At 34.2% G+C, this 19,870-nt stretch overlaps 1 protein-coding gene across 5 annotated transcripts in view; it reads left to right on the forward strand.

Annotated features, from left to right (window-relative positions):
* Window positions 1–19,870, forward strand: part of EVI5 (ecotropic viral integration site 5) — a 187,713-nt gene that overhangs the window by 67,998 nt on the left and 99,845 nt on the right. For 3 of the 5 annotated variants that reach the window (XM_047726159.1, XM_047726157.1, XM_047726158.1), the window contains 4 exons: window positions 5,902–5,962; window positions 13,966–14,019; window positions 15,846–15,878; window positions 16,440–16,586. In XM_047726159.1, the coding sequence (XP_047582115.1) occupies window positions 5,902–5,962; window positions 13,966–14,019; window positions 15,846–15,878; window positions 16,440–16,586 (295 nt within the window). The remainder of the gene's footprint in view (window positions 1–5,901; window positions 5,963–13,965; window positions 14,020–15,845; window positions 15,879–16,439; window positions 16,587–19,870) is intronic. The other 2 variants (XM_047726161.1, XM_047726162.1) reach the window with 2 other exon arrangements.

Consider the following 19,870-nt stretch of genomic DNA (forward strand, 5'->3'; position numbering starts at 1 on the left):
ACAATTGCAGTAGCAGAATCTGATGGGACTGTTTTGGAACCCTGTGGCTTACTATAAACCTTTGAACTTTTAGGGGAAGCCTTCGATGGTGAATTGTGGTTAATTTGGTCAGTTTTAACTCTTAGCACATTAGCACCCCTTAGCACTATCCTCTACCCTTCAGCCTCATGGTAGGCAGCTGTGCTAGTATTTCTTGAGCAACCTTCATGCAGTTGTGGGAACCAGGGTGGGCAAAAATGACCTTGTCTTGTAGATATCAGGGATCTGTGTGCTCTGATCAGTGGTTGCAGTGCTGTTCCTGATCATAGGTGCAAGGAAGTGAGCAGCCATTGGTGTTGCACCACTCCCCATTGTTGCAAGTCCCCTCTTCCTCCAGCTGACATAACTGCCAAGAGATTTAAAGGACATCATCCTTTCTCTTCCCTTTATTTTTCTTTTTTTGCCCTTTTGGGAGACGGACAGGAAAGACTGGAACATTAAAAAAACTACGTATTTGAGGGAAATGAGAAAGTGACTGTCATGCCCAGGGAAAGTCTCAGAAAAGTCCTGAGACAGTTTACATACAGCTCAGAACCTGAACTATCAGGTTCATCTTCAGCACAAAGGTAGCCTATAACAATCAACAAGACAAAATCACTAACAAAAAACAGCGAGCTCTGAGGAGAGGGGAGACTGATTTTTCGAGTTACTACATTACTAGTTTCAAATGTCTAGTTTTTTTTTTTTCCTAAGATTTTATTTATTTGACAGGCAGAGATCACAAGTAGGCAGAGAGGCAGGCAGAGAGAGAGAGGGGGAAGCAGGCTCCCTGCTGAGCAGAGAGCCTGATGATGTGGGCTTGATCCAGGACCCTGGGATCATGACCTGAGCTGAAGGCAGAGGCTTTAACCCACTGAGCCACCCAGGAGCCCCACAAATGCCTAATTTTTAACAAAAATCACAGGCATATGGAAAAAAAGAAAAGTATGCCCCAAAGGAAAAGAATATTAACCCTTGAACAACATGGATTTGAACTGCACTCATCCACTTATATGCAGATTGTTTTTGATAAATGCAGTACAGTATTGCAAATGAATGTTCTCATAATTTTCTTAGTAACATTTTCTTTTCTATACTTATATTCATCATAAGATTACTGTATATAATATATAGAAAACATATGTTGACTGTGCTATTGGTAAGGGCTCCAGTTAACAGTAGTGAACTTTTTAGAGAGTCATAATTTATACACAGATTTTCAACTGTCCAGGGGTGTCAGCACTTTTGATTCTCATGTTGTTCAAGTTCAGGTCTCTCTGAAAGAGACTCGATGGCAGATAAAGTAGAGACTTTAGAAGAAGCTCAAAGAACTAAAGGAAGATGTGGGGAAGATTGAGAAAAAGATAGACAAACAAAATGGAAATACCAGTAAAGAGATAGAAAACTTAAAAGGAAACAAAAATTCTGGATCTGAAAAGTTCAGTAACTGAAATGAAAAATTCATAGAGTGATTAAAAAGCAGATTTGAGCAGGCAGAAGAATAAGTGAACTTGAAGACAAAATATTAGAAATTACTGAATTTGAGGAACAAAAAGAAAAAAGATAAAAGAAAACTGAACAGAGCCTAAGGGGACCAACATATACATTGTGGGAGTCCCAGAAGAGAGGAAGAGTCAGAGAGAATATCAGGCTGTCTGCTTGGTGGGAAGCCTGCTTCTCCCTCTCCCACTCCTCCTGCTTGTGCTCCCTCTCTCGCTGTGTCTGTCTCTGTCAAATAAATAAATAAAATCTTAATAAAAAGAAAGATCCTAATTAAGGTAAACACATGGGCAATTATAAAAGCTATTATTTTAACAGTGGGTTGTAACTCCACTTTTTGTTTTCTACATGAATTAAGGCTAATATTTTAAAGAAAACTGGAGTGTCTGGGTGACTTGGTTGAGTGTCTGACTCTTAATTTTGGCTCAGGTCATGATCCCAGGGTCATGGGACTGAGCCCCATATTGGGCTCTGTGCTCTGGCACAGAGTTTACTTGAGATGCTCTCCCTCTCCTTTCTCCTCCCCCTCTGTCCCTCTCCCTACTTGCTTGCTCTCTTCCTATCTCTCCCTCTCAAATAAATAAATGAAATCTTAAAAAAAGAACAATTACTGGTCTCAAAGCTAGTATTAATGTAATTTTTGTTTGTAACTCCAAAGCTTGTTTTCTACATAATTTAAGAGTAGATACTGTATACGCGAAGCTAATATAACACTTTGTGTTAACTACACTGGAGTTAAAATTTTAAACATTTAAAAATATCTTAAAAAGTGATTATGGCCAGTGCACATGCACACAAAGACTAAATCACAAAGGAATGGAAAATCAGAGTAGATCTATAACTAGTAAGGTGACTGAATCTATAATCAAAGTTCTCTTAAGAAGAAAATCCCTGGATTTGTTGGTTTACTGGTGAATTCTACTACACATTTAAAGAACTAATATCTTTTTAAACTTTTTCAAAAAATAGAAGGGAATACTTCCTAACTCATTCTAGGAGGCCAGCGTTATGACCCTGATACCAAAACCAGATAAGGAAAGATAAGAACACTATAAGAAAACTATACATAAATATCCCTAAAAACATTGATGCAAAAGTCCTCAACAAAATATTGGTAAACCAAATTCAGCAGTGTACTAAAAAGACTATATACCACTACCAAATGGGATTTATTCCTAGAATGCAGGGATAATTCAAATACAAAAATTGCTCAATGTAATATACCACATTAACAGAATAAAGGGAAAGAAAAGAGGATCATCTCAAATGACAGATAAAATGTATTTGACAAAATTCAGTATCCTTTGATGATTGAAACACTCAACAGAGAAGGAAAAGAAGGCAACTACCTCAACATAATAAAAGCCATCCATATATGAAAAACCCACAGTGAGCATTTTATTCAATGGTGAAAGACTAAAAACTTTCCCTCTAAGGTCAGAAACAAGGCAAGGATCCTTGATATTGCCATTTCTGTTCAACATAGTACTGGAAGTAGCAAAAGAAATAAAGAGGAAAATAAAAATCCAAATTGGAAAAGAAAAATTAAGATTATCTCAGTTGACAGACAACATAATCTTTTATGTAGAAAAACCCTTCTACAAAAAACAGCTAATGGGTGCAGCAAAATAGTAGGTTACAAAGTCAACCCACAAAAAGTTAGTTGCATTTCTATACCTTAACAATGAATAACATAGAAGGAATTAAGAAAACTATTCCATTTACAATAGCATCAAAAAGAATAAAATATGGAGAATTAACCAAGGAAGTGAAACATGTATACAATGAAAACTGCAGACATTTCTGAAAGATATTAAGACATAAATAAAAGCATATTCTATGTTCATTGATTGGAAGACAATGTAATATTGTTAACACGTCAGTATTACCCAATATGATCTATGGAGTGAGCTGAAGTCTCTCTTAAAACGTTATTTTTTGCAAAAATAGAAAACTCCATCCTAAACTTCATTAGTAAACTGAAAGGACCCAAATAGCTAAAACCATCTTGAAAAAGAACCAAAAACTTGGAGGACTCATACTTCCTGATTTCCAAGCTTACTATAAAGCTATCATAATCAAAACAGGGTACTAGAATAAAGATAGACATCTAGACCAATGGAATAGACCCAAGAAATCTCCCAAGATGATTTTTGATGGGTGCTAAGACCATTCAGTAGGGAAAGGTCTGTCTTTTAACAAAGGATGCTGGGAAAACTGGATAGTCACATGCAGAAAAACAAAGTTGGACCCTTTTTTATATCATATTCACAATATAAGTCGGATCAAACATTTAAATGTAAGAACTAAAACAGTAAAACTCTTAGATGAAAACATTGGACAAAAAGCTTGAATTAGATTTGACAATGACTTTTTGGATTTGACACTAAAGGTTCAAGTAACAAAATACAAAATAGATAAATTGAACTTTGTGAAAAATTTAAAAATTTTGCACATCCAAAGATACTCAAAAGTGGGAGAAGATACTTGGAAAGCATGTATTGGATAAATGATTAATATTCACAGTGTATGAGAACTCCTAAAACTCAGCAGCAAAAAACACAAGAGGATTCAAAAATTGGCAAAGGACTTGAATAGACATTTCTCCAAAGAAGAAATACAAACGACAATAAGTACATAAAAAGATGCTCAACACAGGTATAATATAGATGAACCCGGGGGACTTTAAGCTGGGTAAAATAAGCTCCTCACAATGGTACAAATACTGTGTGATTCCATATATATGATATACTTAATGTCAGAATTATAGAAACAGAATGTAAAATGGTTGTTGCCAGGACCTGGTGAGAGGAATGGGTTTTCTTATTTAAGGGTATAGAATTTCAGTTGATGAAAAGAACAGAACAATGCACATGATGGTGATGGCTGTACAACATTATAAATGTATTTAATACCACTGAACTGTGTAGCTGAAAATGGTTATGATGGTAAATTTTGCTATGTGTATTTTATCACATTAAAAAAGTTATTGTGAGTTAAATTTTATATATGGTAAATAATAGGTTTTTCTCCTTTGAGGGAGAATTTGATTTTTGACAGCTCTAAGTTTTGGGGGCCTAGGTTTTTAGTATTAGGAGTAGTTAAACTTGTTATTAACATTTTTGGCCCAGAGTAAGATCTAAAAATAACTTGGTGGGAATAACTTTTCCCACCTATAAATTTTTGTAAAGATAATTTTATACTTACAGTAGTATAAATGTAGTACCTTGCATTTGTCATTTCTTACTCTTCTATAGTTAGTGACAGTTCTTCAGTTCTTCAGTTTTATCTTTCATGACCTTGATATTTCTGAAGTGAGCCAGTCAGTGGGTTTGCTGATTTGAGTTTGATGATTTCTCTTGATTAGATTGAGGATATACGTTCTTGGGAAGGATATGGAGGTGAGGTACCTTTCTCAGTACATCTTAACAAGGGGTGCTTGATATCAACATGTATTATTAGTAGTATTAACCTTGATCAGTTAGCTCAGGTGCTGTCAAGATACTGTAGTACAAATCTACTGTTTTTCCCTTGGTAATATCTAAATATTTTGAGAGATACTTTAAGACTGTGCTTACACTTTTTACCTACTAATTTTAGCTTCCACTGGTTTTCCTTGCCTATGGGGGTTTTCTTGCTTCTGGGAGAATTCTAATGGTGATTTTTAATTTATTTAATTTATTTTTATTATTACTATTTTTTCATGGTGATTTTTTATTTGCCTCACTCTTTCAGTGTTCAGGAATCCTTTTATTGGAAAGAGCTTTTCCGGGACACCCTGGTGGCTCAGTCAGTTAAATGTCTGCCTTTGGCTCAGGTCATGATTTCAGGGTCCTGGGATTAAGCCCCACATTAAGCTCCCTGCTCATTGGGGAGCCTGTTTCTCCCTCTTCCTATGCTGCTCCTCCTACTTGTTCTGTCTCACTCTCTCAAATACATAAATAAAATTTTTTTTTTCATAAATAAAATCTTTAAAAAAGAATTGTTCCTCTTTCCCCATTATAACTTTAATACCATTTTTAGTACTTTTTTTTTTTTCTCAGTTAAAGTGGATTTTAACCATTGTATTTTTATCTGAGGAAGAATGATAGTTCTTTTTATAAGTTTAGGGCTAAATAGAATCTATATACTCAGTTCTTAAATGCCTTATATATTTCACTTTCTAAAGTTTATTTGTGTGTGGTTCTCATTTTTGTTATTTGTGAAATAGTTTTTTAGGTAAGAATCCATGTAATTATTCAGATTATTTTTCTAATATCAAGTATCTCAATTTATAAGTTGGGGGTACCTACTGGAATTATATTTTGTGTTAATAAATAGGTTAAAATTTTATAATTTAGTAACTAAATAAGAACATATTGTTAATTTTTTTTTCCTCCTTAGGCTTGAAAAGGAATACACTACAATAAAAACTAAAGAAATGGAAGAGCAAGTTGAAATTAAAGTAAGCATCTCAGGACTTTTTTAAAGTGCCAAACATAAACTTATTAAAGTCAGTCATTTGGTTATGTTGATATATCTATTTCCTGTAACACATTTAACAGCGATGTTTATTACTTACTGATGAATTTATTTATCATCCCACTATGTTATAGTTAAAAATAGACACTTCAAAATCCAGAATAATGCAACAAGTGGTTTTAATTCTAGTGTGAGAACAGCTGTTTCTAGATTTGTTGGTGGGTCGTCAAGAGAAAATACTTCTACGGGGAAGATAATGACCAATTCATTTAAGCATGTTTTTTAAAATATGGAGAAGTCTATCTATAATGTACATAGACTAGCAGCAGTGTAGTTTGAGGTACACCAAATAGAGCAAATCATTGCACCAGAACTAATTACGGCTGCCCTAGAGCTTCAGGAAACTTGGACTAATTCAATTTTCTAATCTCTAAGCAAAGGTTATACTTTTGAACTCTCTATAGGAACCAGGTATATTGCCAATTTTGAGGGATATATAAATTCCTATGTATACCTTAAAATTTTTATTTATATCCCCTGTAGGTCAGAAGTTCTTAAGTTGAGGATCTTTGGCATTATTCAGCTGGAAGTTAAGGAAAGTTCTATAGGTTTTATGTTGACATTTCAGGATGGAGATAATGAGTAGAAGCAGGAGTTAGTGAAGAAACTCATTGACTCACTGATCCTATTTCTTATCTTTTTGTCTGTAATCTCCCCCTTCCAAAAAAAAAACCAAAACCCCACAAAAAACATAAAGGAACAAGTTTTGAGTGACTCTCCCCCCCTTTTTTTTTTAAACTCTACATTTGGATGTGTCTGAGTTTTGACTTGAACCTGGCAAGACATTAGATGACCACCTTACTTATGATTATTTAGCCGTGACTTAATCACTTTTGCTATAAAGTACCTCTTCACTACTCACATCTACGGGCCCTTTTTACAAGTAAGGGAATGAGTTTTATGAAATTGGTATTCTTTCTTGCCATGGTCCTTCTCAAGAGCCTCAAACCTCCTCAGAGAAACCTCTCCTTTGTTTCTGTGTGACCTTTCTCTCATCTATTTCCCTTTTCTAGATGTTTTATTTTCATTTCTATCAGTATTCCCTATTAAATGGAAATAGATACTTCTACATTTTTCAGAAAGAAAGAAAAGACCCTTGTGGATGTTTGTCCCTCCTTTTTAAAAATTATGTCACCCAACTGCTGCTCTACTATTTGCTTTTCTTTTAGGTATCATGAGTAAGAGTAACATTAAATCATACCCTCCACTTCAACCTACTGAAAGTAGAAAAGTACGTCATCCTGATGAGTGGGGAGAGAGTATGGGTTATCGCATACCACGAATATTCGGAACTGCAAATCAAGAATCTGAGGATGGGAAGCCATCCTGTTCATGTCACCATGCTATGTCATTGCAAAAAAAAAAAAAAAAAATCACAGTTCTATGAACAGTCTTTGCTCTTAAAGAACTTTCTTCTAAAATTAAATCACACGAAGAGTAGGAATACTAAGAGGCCTTTTCAGAAAGATCTTTAGCACAATTTAGCTTGTATTTGCAGTTTTTCTCAAATTTCAGTTTTGGGAGAAATTTATGGTTAATATACCTCACAGAATCCTTCTGAATATGCCAGCTCCATATGTCTTGGGAAAAAACAGATGGCACAAAGTGTTCATAGAAATGAAACTGGGGGGTGGGGGAGAATGAAAGTTCAAAAAGTTAGTATCACATTTGGTAAATAAAATCTGCTCATCTCAAAGGTAGTTTGTTCTTTTTACAAAATTTTGTTTCCACATATTTTTTTCTTATTCTCAAACCATTTTCATCTCCTTCTTTATTCCTCCTGCCACCTAAAAGGGCAAAGCCATGACCATTTTTGTGGGACTGCACTTTCTTTTTTTTACTTTATATAAGCTTGGGTATGTCTGATTTTTGACTTGGACCTGGCAACTCATCTCAGTCATAATCAGATGACCACTGCATTACAGATAGTTAGCCATGTATTATTGGAGGCTTTCTCTAAAATGGGAAATGCCACTTCCTTAGGCACACTCTCTTCCCTTCTTTCTAGGGTCCCTTATAAAAACAAGGGAATGAGCTCTCTCAAACTAATGCTTTCTTGCCTTAGTCCTTCTCAGAGCCTTCAGAGAGATAATCTTAAACTGTTTTTTATACAGGCAAATGGTATGATTAATAAATTATTTGATGTTTTGGTGTGGAAGTAAAAAATCTGCCATTGATAAAGTTTCCTTTTTTTTTTTTTTTTTTTTTTTACTTAAAATTCTAAGACCTTTGGGTTGTGGACCTTTTTGTCTAAGAATTATATCTGGAGGCTCTGTGATGAAGGTGTAACTTTTAAGTATTTTCCAACCCTTTTCTAAAAGTGTTACAGAAAGATTTTGATAGTAATTGTTTTATATGGAGAATCTTACATTTTATTGTGTGAAATTTTTTATTAATAGAAACAGCTTTCTCAGTATCCTTTTCCAATCTATTGCTCTTTCAGGTGAGGGGGAGGAGGTAAGAAAAATTAAAATTCTAGTTTATATTAGGGTACCTCACAAATCTTTAAAGAAAACCTTTATTCCCCCATTCTATTTAAGACTGACAGTTGAGCTGATAATCTAACATTCATATTTAAATTTTGTGCTTTGGGATGTAGAGATTTAAGCCCTGCAAATGGGAACAGTTAGAGATTCTGACTGGTTTTTAGTCAGAAGTTCAAATTTTTTTTTTAATTTAAAAATTATGAAGTGTTCCAGATATGCTGAAAAAGAATAATATAAAAACACTTGTGTATTCACTGCCTGGTGTAAAAAAGGAAAACATGAGAAATGTTATATGAGTCATCCAGGCATTACATTTAACAATCAGTATGAAATGTTAGTATTGACACATTTATTTAACACTTAATATGTAAGGGGTCATTTACATGTATCATCTACTTTTATGCCTTTAATAACCTTATGAGAAGGTTCTTATCCTTGTCTTTTTGAGCTTCAAAAAGCTCAAAAAATATGCTAGTGGTCACATTGCTAGAAAATGGTGAAAGTCAAGGATTTGAAATCTGATTTATGTTTTTCTGAGACCCATACATACTCTTCAATGTATATATACACTGTGCTGCTTTCCAAAAAAGACTTAATATATTGTGATGTAAGAAAGATTCAGATGCCCATTTTTCTGTGGCATCATAAGCTTTCAATAAAAAAAGAATGGCTGTATAATAATATCCAATGGGGGTGATAGAGTAACGTAATTTATTCAAGTCATCCATTTTAGGTGTTTGTAGAGCCTACTACATGTCCAAACATTATTCTAGGCACTTGAAACGTTTTGCTGAAATAGACCAATTTTCTGCCTTCATGGAGCTTACATTCTAGTATGGGAGTCAGACAATAAACAGAAAAGTAAAATATATAATATTTTGATGAGGTTAAGTGTTAAACAGAGAAAAGAATACATCTGGGAAGGGAGAGTAAAATGATGGTGTTTGGATTGAAAATTTAGAGAAGTTGACTGGATTACTTTTGAATAAATAGCTGAAGGAAGTGAGCGAGCTAGATAAATAGATATCTGGACGGAGAGTAGGAATGTGTCTGACAGACAGTCAGGAATGTGCCCAGGGAGAAATAGTAAGGAAACCATTGTGGATGGGACAGTATACATGATCAGGAAAGTAACAGGAGTTGGCTGTTGTTGAACATGTGAAGATTTTGACTTTGAACCTAGAAAGCCATTTGGGTTTTCAATGGAGGAGAAGGTATGTTGAGAGTAGATTGCAGGGGATAGGAAGGCTGATGAAGTACTACAGGCAACAGATAATGGTGGCTTGGACTGAGGTGGTTAGAAGTGATTGGATTCTGAATAGACTTTAAAGATAAAGCTGATAAGTTGATTGTGGAGGTATGAGAGAAATAGGAATTAAGCATTTTGGCTTTAGTAGGGAGACAGAGTTCGCAGTACCTGAGATGGGGGAGTCTGCAGGAGGTTCTGCTTTGGGAAGGAGTATCAAGAGCCTAGTTTGAGATAATTTAAGAATCAGATCCCAAGGAGATATTCAGAGTAGCTTCTTGAATATTCCGAGTGGAATTTAAGGTAGGGCAGGCTCAAAATATAAATTTGGAAGTTATTGGCAGAATGATGATAGTAAAAGCCTTTTAGAGTGGATGACATTACTTGGGGAATGAGTGTAGATGAGAGAAGAGAGTTCAAGAATTGAGCCTGATCATAAGCCAACATTTAAGTTAGAAAGATGAGAGCAAAGCAGGAGAACACGAAGTCTAAGTGTCCTAAAGGCACGAGAAAAAAGAGTTTTAGAGGGACGCCTGAGTGGCTCAGTTGGTTGGACGACTGCCTTCGGCTCAGGTCATGATCCCGGAGTCCCGGGATCGAGTCCCGCATCGGGCTCCCAGGTCCATGGGGAGTCTGCTTCTCCCTCTGACTTTCTCCTCGCTCATGCTCTCTCTCACTGCCTTTCTCTCAATAAATAAATAAAAATCTTAAAAAAAAAAAAGAGTTTTAGAAAGAGAAGGATTTTTCTGTCAGTGCTAAAGAGTATTCTTGTGAGTTGAGGATGGAGAAATAATCATTGAATTTGTCAGCGTGGAGGTAAGCTGGAAAAGAGCAGAGAAATAGTGGGAACTAAAACTTGATTGAAACTAGAAAAAAATGGAGATAGGGAGTATAGATATCTTTCAGGGAATTTGCTATAAAGAAGAGAGAAATGGGACAGTAGCTTAGGGTCATGATGTTAAGGGGATTTTGATTTTTCTTTATTTTTCATTAAGATGGGAAAAATAGCTACGTTTTCATGGTGATAACCACGTAGGAAAAACTGGTGATGTGTGAATGGCAGAGGGTAATTGCTAGGGTCAGCACGGTTTTGATTTACCCCATAGTAGGAGATAAGGTCTCCTAGTGTGGATAGTTAATCCATAAGAACAAGAGAGAACCTAAAATAAATGGGAAGAATGTAGGTAAGAGGTAGGATGTAGTTGTGGGAGCTTGCAAAGGTTTGTTCTTACTGCTTCAGTTCTTTCAGTGAAATTGGGAACAAGATTGTCATTTGAGAGTGACAGTGGGGTGAAGGGATCCTGATTTGAAGAGAGGAACAGGTATGAATTAGGGGTGTGAGAGGGTGAGAGAAGGCATGGTCTAAGAAAACACATTATTGCTGCTAGGGCACATTAGTAGTCCAACTGAATTTAATTAAACTGAATTAATTTAAACAAACTTCATTGTTTTATTTTCCTTCAATTATATTTACCAACATAGGCGCAGATACAGAGTTGTCAGTATGTTAACCCAGAGTGGTGGTTTTATCAGGCAACTATGCTATCTCCTAAGGAAGAGAGGGCAGAGGGGAGGATAAAAGGAATGGAACATCTGTAATGATAGGAAATTAAATATTATAAAGAGGGAAGAGAGCACATCAGAGTGAGGGACAATGGAGAGTTGGTAGGATCAATGGATTGTCTCAATGAGGAAGATTATTGAGTTTGGGTTCTTTCATAAAATGAATAAGAATAAAACAGCAAGAATAAAGTGGGTTGTTAGAAACTGAAATTTCCCCATTTGGGGATATTCTGGTTTTTTTTTTTTTTTAATCATTTTTCACCATTAAAATAGCAAGTATAGTTAGCATGTTTGTATATAAAGTTTTCGACACCTTATGTTTTCTTAGCCAGTTGTAAAGAGTAGAATTATTTAATTATAGGATATTAGTATTTTTCAGTAAATTTCCTAAAGAGTATTTCCAGGGTATGTTCTTTTTGGCAGTGAGTTTCCATTCCACTAACACCTTGCTTATATTAGGTATTTCATTTTTGCTCTCACTCTTCATTTTCTCTTTTCTAATTTTTTTTCTCTTTTCTAATTAGATAGGTCAAAAGTCTCTCTCTCTCTCTCTTTTTTTTTTTTTAAGTATGTATCTGTCTCCCTCTTTATGGTTTTCACTTTAAAGTTTAGAAAATACTCTTCAGTTACTCTGGCAAATGTAATTAAAAAGATAGGTAGTCAAAAATTAATGAGAATTCAATCAAATGATAGATTTTAGTCATCAATTTTCCTATGTATCAAAATATCTTAGAAAAAGGGTGCCTGAGTGGGTCAGTTGGTTAGGCGACTGTCTTCAGCTCAGGTCATGATCTCAGGGTCCTGGGATGACCCAGAGTCCTGGGACTGAACCCCACATCAGGTTCCCTCTGCTCTGCAGGAAGCCTGCTTCTCCCTCTCCCTTTCCCTCTGCCTGCCGCTCCCCCAGCTTGTGCTCTCTCTCACTGTAATAAATAAATAAAATCTTAAAAAAATAAAAATATTTAACTTAAAAATATATCTTAGAAAAAGAAATTCCACTTAAAATAGGAATAAAAACATCTGGGAAATAGGATAAAACCTAATAAATTATCACTGAAAAACTTGGCATAAAGGCATTTAAAAAGGATGAATGAAGGGGAGAGACAAAAAGAACTCTGTGTTAAATAAAGTTATGATTTTTAAGATTTTATTTCTTTGAGAGAGAGCATGAGAGAGCAGGAGAGGGGGGAGGGTAAGAGGGAGAAGCAAACCCCCTGCTGAGCAGGGAGCCTGATGAGGGACTCCATCCTGGGTCTAGGATCATGACCTGAGTCGAAGGCAGTCACTTAACCAACTGAGCCACCCCAGGGGTCCTCGAGGAAGACATTTTTAAAAGCAGGAGTTTAGAGGATGGTAGGGTTGGAAGAAGGCTGGATTAAGTTCTGGGGTAAATTTGTACAAAAGGTAAGGGAAATTTGAAATTTCAATGATGGCAAAATGGAGAAGTAACTCCAAGGATTCTAAAATGAAGTTATAACATATCAGGATTTATATGAAAATGTTAATGGAATATGCAAGAAGATGACTTTTTATGTAGAGTGTTTTAGTTTTAATACTTAATAGTAATTTGATAGGGTTTGGGGAGTCAGATATTGAATGGTTAGGTGAAGATTTTTTTTTAAATCTGGTTTTACTTTCTTTTTATCATTTAAAGATTTATTGTATTTGAGAGAGAGAGTGTGTGGGAAGGGGGGAAAGGGGAGAGGAAGAACAGAGTCTTAAGCAGACTCTGTGCTGAGTGCAGAGCCTAACATGGTGCTTGATCTCAGGACCCTGAGATCAGGCCCTGAGCTGAACCCAAGAGTCAGTCTCTTAACCAAATGCGCTACCCAGATACTCCAAATCTGGTTTTGCTTTTTGAACTATAAGAAAATACTAGTAATCAGAACTGTTCATATTTTTAATTTTGGTATTTTTTTAAAAATTTTTACTCTTTTTTTGAGTAGGCTCCATGTCCAACATGGAGCTTTGATCTCATGACCTTGAGATTAAGTCCCATACTCTACCGACTGAGTCAGCAAGGTGCCTCCATTTTTTTTTTTAAGGTCACAACAACTTATAAATAATTAATTCAATGAAAACAACTCAATCTTTTTATTTTTAGAATGTAAGGAATTTTGTAGCTTTGCATATATAAGGCATAGATGAAGGCTGGTCTAGTTCTGAATATCCTATGAGCTGCATTTTTCAGATTTCTTATTTGTTTATTTGTTAAACATTTGAGTACTGTTTGTGTAGATAGTATCTGTAGGAGGTAAATGAGTTAGAGTCTTTTCTATCTAATGGAGATGTTAAGACAGATAAGAAAATGTTGATTATGAGTCATGGTAGGTACTTTAAAGAAAGAGGTTATTTCTACATGTACTGTAGCATATATCTAAAATTCATTCACAGCTGGAGTGATAAATTTCATTTCCTTTACTATATATTTCCTACTCTGAGCCTATAGGAGTTTGACAGACAATAATAACCAACCATTCCTTAGCTTTCCTATTTATAAAAGGTGGTATATTTTAAGGATTACGATTTAAGTATCTTTTCCTCAGGAATGCTTGCAAACAAACCTCTTTTTTTGTTGTTTCTTTCTTTTCTTTTTTCTTTTTTCCTTTTCTTTTTTTTTTTTTTTTGCAGAGGTTACGCACAGAAAATAGACTTTTAAAACAGCGCATTGAAACATTAGAAAAAGTAAGTAAATAACTACTTATGAAAGTTTCTGTTGAATGCACAGTACTATTTTCTATTTATTTGAATAAAGTTACAAGAAATCCATCACGTCTCCAAAGTTGTGATATTAACTGCTTAGCTTGCCTAGCTTACTACTTAACTAAATAACTTGTCATTAATAAAAATTGATCACTATGAGTCCTTGAACTTTAAGGTTAAAGTTTTAATTAAGGTTATTGTTAGAGTAACATATTGATTTGTTTTCTTTACATATAATCTCTAAAAAGTACATTCTTTAGAGGTAACCTAATTGAGAATTCATTCTATATAGTATTTTAAAAATGACTTTCAAATGTTACCTTGACTTTCTAGCCACGTATTAAATGTGTCAGTGATTCCTTTAAGGCTTAGGATTCCTTTTAGTTTAGTCAGAATGACTGACTGATTTCTCATATATAAATTCACCATGGTGTTGATTTTCAATTAAAATTAAATTAAACATTTGGTTCTCAGACTTATTTTGATACTACTTATTACCTCTTTCTTCCTTTCTGTTTCATATAAAATAACTGGGCAAATGTGGAAAGTTTTGGATTATTTTTAATATTGTGCTTTTGATGTAATGTCTATTATAGTCTTGTTCTGATGCTATAAGAAAAAAGTATAGTCTAAGAGTTTTGGTTTATTAAAAGAAAAACCTGAATTCACAAACTCTTTTGGCGTTTGGAAGGGCTTTTTTTTTTTTTTTAAACAAAAGATGAGAGTAAGTAGGTTAATAAATGATATGGTTAAAATCTTCCTTGAAAATCTACAGATCAATATTCAAGAGAGAAAACATGAAGATATGGATAGTTTGGTTATTTGTCTTTTGTTTGAAAGCATCATACCACACACAAGGATAGGATGTTTATTTCATGTCTTTTGGTTGTATAATAATTTCAGGTACATTATATTAAGTCAAAAATAGTTTTCCTGTATTTCCTTCATCTTATTAGAGTTGCTTTGAGAATAATTTTACTCTTTTGGTGACTCTGTAAAAACGTTGAGCTTTTTTTAGTTAAGTTGTTCTAATTGCATATTGTTTTTTCCACTCAATATTCAGTTTATAATATCTGTCTTCTTAGGTAGTCTTTTATCTTTGGAATGAGCTATTTTCACAGAGAAAATGTTTTTATTTCACTGAACCGTCAGAAAGATAAAGGTGCTATAGGAAAGTGTTAAGTTTGGATTTTACTTCTAGAAAATTAAGTACCTTTCTACAGGCTTACATAGCCTAGGTCTGTCCTGTAGTGCTTCAAATTCTATAAATACTTATGTATTAGTTAAATTCTGTAACCAAAATGTTTAATTATTGAGTTATTGCTATAGTTTATTATGTTGAGCTTATTATTTTCATTTGTCATATTTTCCTTGCTTCGCTTCTTTGGAAGTTGCTGTTGTACAAATTGCTGTCACACTTTATAAGTGGAATTGCTTACTCAAATTCCTTCTCCCTTTCCTATAAGTTGTTTGACAATATGGCTGATTCCAAACATGAAGACTTAAAACTATGCTTTAAAAAGAAGCTATTTGCTTGTCTCAAATTATGAAAAACATCTTGGAATTTGTGTTTGGTCTTCTAGAAGCATATGATTTTCTGTAGTCTATCCTTATTTTGATATATTTTTCTTAAAGGTTAAGAATAATAAACACAGTAAATAGCCTTAAAATCAAATCTAAATATCTATCTTAATTACAATGAAAAGTAGATGGAATTTGGGTATGCTTTTTTCTTCTTATTCCTAATTTTGTGCACCTTTATTTTATTTCTTTCTCTTAAATTTCTATCTGAATTTTTCCTTTTGTAGGAAAGTGCTTCCTTGGCAGATAGATTGATACAGGTATAGTTTTTGTTTTTGTTTTTGTTTTTTTTTAGCATTTTCTCTAACTTTACTTCTAAAGAAAGTCCTAAACCTAGAAATTCACATTTTAATGCATGAATTTTACATGCATTTTCCTAGAAATAATTTTTTGGGCTGGTTATATGTGTGTAAACTTAATTTTTGATAACAGTGTGTTATCTTGGTTTATTAAACACCTTTTGCACGTTTTAAAGCTAACCTTAAAGTATTTATTCCAAAATGTCAATCAGTGGATTCTGCGAAATTAACTACATTGAAAATTTTAGTCCTGCATGTACAACTCAGTAATATTGCATGAATTGAATTTTATTGACTGAACGAAGAATTGTTCTTAAGATTATCAGATAATTTTTTTAATTTAGCTTCCCAAAATTTGCTGGAGCAATAATGAGCTGCTGCTTAATAATTACTTAGGTTGTTCTGTTCTCTGAGGGTTTTTTTTTTTTTTAACATATCACAGTAAATAACTAAACCTCACAAAGGCAGTCTTTCTTGAATCTATCCTAAATTGCTTTACACACACACAAATTATGTCCTAAGGGACAAGTGACAAGAGCCCAGGAGGCTGAGGAAAACTACCTCATAAAACGGGAGTTGGCCACCATCAAACAGCAGAGTGATGAGGCCAGTGCTAAACTGGAGCAAGCTGAAAATACCATCAGGAAGCTCCAGCACCAACAACAATGGGTAAGGAGTCCGGTAGTGCTTTTTCTCACCTTTCTCATCCCCCTTCCCTTTAAGCCTTTTTTTTTTTTTTTTAAAGCACAACTTCTGTGCTCTTGTTTTAAGTAATTTTGTTTTCTACTTTAATTGAATTCTTAATCAGTTTTATATTCTCTAATACTTAGTGGTCTTATTGTTGTCTAATGACTCTTCATTCTAACATTCTTTCTCTGTCCACACAGTTTTGTTAGAAATAGGTAATATTTTCTTTTCTTACATTATATTTTAAGTAACAGAAAATAAGTGATGTTGATCAGACCTGCTTCTTAGGTTTTAGAAATCTGTTTCATATTGGTATTTTACCATGGGTTATTTTTGATTCTTAACTCCAGCTAGTTCTTGTTAATTGTGCAGATGAAATATTATCCAACATGAAGAATATATGTAATTATCTCACTAAAGTTTGATAATGTGGGGATTTATGTCTTATAAAAAACTACAGCCTTAACTTCCTACATCAAGACCTCAAATTGTGGTTTAAGATATATGTTTACATTTTTTCAAGAGGAGAGAAATTTCAAAATGAAAAAAGGAACTTTTAAAAAGTTATGTTAACTAATTTAGGTTACTAAACAGCTATTCTCAGGTATTTTGCAGCTTAGACAGCATTTTCCATTGGCAAATTCAGACTAGTGTAATCTTAATCAAGGATATGAGGGCTAAAAAGAAAAGCCAGCTGTTTATTTTTAAAAAGATATTGTTTCTTGTTTCAGTTTTCTGTTCTCAGGAGTTAGACTGTAACAGGAGTAGGCAGAAAAGGTTATGTTAAATCTAGAACTCTACGTGGGTCAGGAACGCAAATAGAATTACTTCAAAGTTGGACATTACTTTTATTCAGTAAAATTAAGAAACACCATCATAATCTGGCTATGGATATCAGAAAACTGAAAGCAAGAAGAAATTAACAATTGAAAAAAAATTTTTTTTTCTATAATGTTAATGAAGATCGTTAAGAAAAATGAATAGAAAGGTGGTGAAAGAATATTATAAAGTTGGGGGGCGCCTGGGTGGCTCAGTGGGTTAAGCTGCTGCCTTCGGCTCAGGTCATGATCTCAGGGTCCTGGGATCGAGCCCCGCATCGGGCTCTCTGCTCAGCAGGGAGCCTGCTTCCTCCTCTCTCTCTGCCTGCCTCTCTGCCTGCTTGTGATCTCTGTCTGTCAAATAAATAAATAAAAATCTTTAAAAAAAAAAAAAAAAAGAATATTATAAAGTTGGGAATGCAGGCACCTGGGTGGCTGAGTGGGTTAAAGCCTCTGCCTTCGGCTCAGGTAATGATCCCAGGGTCCTGGGATCGAGCCCCACATTGGGCTGTCTGCTCAGCAGGGAGCCTGCTTCCTCCTCTCTGTCTGCCTCTCTGTCTACTTGTGATCTCTATCTATCAAATAAATAAATAAAATCTTAAAAAAAAAAAGTTGGGAACGCAAATGTTTTGTCCTGCCTTTGTATGAAGTGTCAATATCAAAGCATAAAAAATAGAAGAAACAGAATTGGGAGTTTCTGTTTGGGTTTAGGTTAAACTGAGTTATCAATGTAATGTGCTTTTGTTATAAGGAAAGATAGTAAGTGTTTTGTTTTCATTTAGCAGAAGCTACAGTCATAATCCATTAGAATCACGAATTACTAGCTTTTTTTGCATGCTTTTTCAAATATTGAGGCTTATAGGACATAAAAATAAGAAAGCTTGTTTATGGTGAAAAAAGTAAAACGGGCAAGCAAAAATGGCCAGAATGAACTGAAACTTTAGAAAATAAAATATAACAAAAGAATCTCTGTGCTGTTTCAGAGACAAGATAGACTCACATTGTGGAGCTAAAATACAACAAGTAGAATGCAATCTACTTTGATTTTGTTTACATTTTTGTTTCCTCACTTGGCAGACATTCTTCTAGACTGGAATAAAATGTAAAACAAACATATAAAGCAGTGATATACAAAACAGGCAAAAATAACAGAGCCTTGGTTAAATTTCTAACTTCAAAGCAAATGCATATTTCTAGATAATAAAATAGTTTGCAAAATACAGGAATACAAGAATTTTATTGTCTTTAAAGGATTTTAGAAAATAAGAGATACTGAAGACTTTGAGGTGGGCAAAACATAGCTCTTTAAGTAATAATGTTTAGATATCTGAAAAAAGAACCAGTGACTTTGATGATGCGTCATTAAAAATTCCTAGAACATCTGGTTTATAAACAATTGGAAAAGTGACTTTTACTTTTTAAAAGGGAATTTACTATGTATAAGTCAAAACTGACTTTGTTTCTGCAGTAAAGAAAAACTTTAAAATGCCATAAGTGTAATTTTAAAAGTAATTTGTTAGGTACTCTCATGGTATCTTTCTGGTTAAGGTAGAGAAATATAGATGAAAATAGTAAACTTAATTGGTTTTATATATGATTAACTATGTCAAGAGGTTATCCATGATGAAGCAAAAATATATCAGAGATGTCTTTGTCTCCTAAACCTATGCTTCCAAGTATTTTAATGTTACTAAACCCTTATATTCAAGGTATGTTTAATAATTTTATACATGAAATATTTTAGAAATGTAGCTAATATGTTACACAGTGAATAAAGATTCCAAAATACGTTTAAAGTATATTCAGGGGCACCTGAGTGGTTAAGCATCTGCCTTTAGCTCAGGTCATGATCCCATGGAATCAAGTCCTGGTGTAGGGAGCCTGCTTCTCCCACTGCCTCTGCCTCTAGAGGCCTCTCTTTCTCTCTGTCTCTCATGAATAAATAAATGAAATCTTTAAAAAAAAAGTATATTCAGAATAAGAAACAAAAATAAAAGGTTATTTTACAGAAATAAATCTATAGCCTTGCCCTTAATTTTCAAATTCAGAGAGATGTCTTAGTGATGCTTTATAAAACAAAGACCTAGGAATTTTAAGTGATAGGAAATCAGGAATTGGCCAGTAATGCAATACAGTTTACCCTTCCCATCCCCATCCCAAGTAGTCTTCCTGGAAGATCCAATTTAATTCTAAGTAACTTGCAGAAAAAAAATTTTTTAGTGTTTTTCGTTTGAAAACCAAAACTCGGGGTGCCTGGGTGGCTCAGTGGGTTAAAGCCTCTGCCTTCAGCTCAGTCATGATCCCAGGGTCCTGGGATTGAGCTCTCTGCTCAGCGGGGACTTCCCCCTTTCTCTCTCTCTCTCTGCCTGCCTCTCTGCCTACTTGTGATCTCTGTCAAATAAATAAATAAAATCTTAAAAAAAAAAAGTAAAAGAAAACCAAAACTCA

Source organism: Lutra lutra, chromosome 4 (genome assembly GCF_902655055.1).
Source record: "Lutra lutra chromosome 4, mLutLut1.2, whole genome shotgun sequence".
In the NCBI taxonomy this organism is placed as follows: Eukaryota; Metazoa; Chordata; class Mammalia; order Carnivora; family Mustelidae; genus Lutra; species Lutra lutra.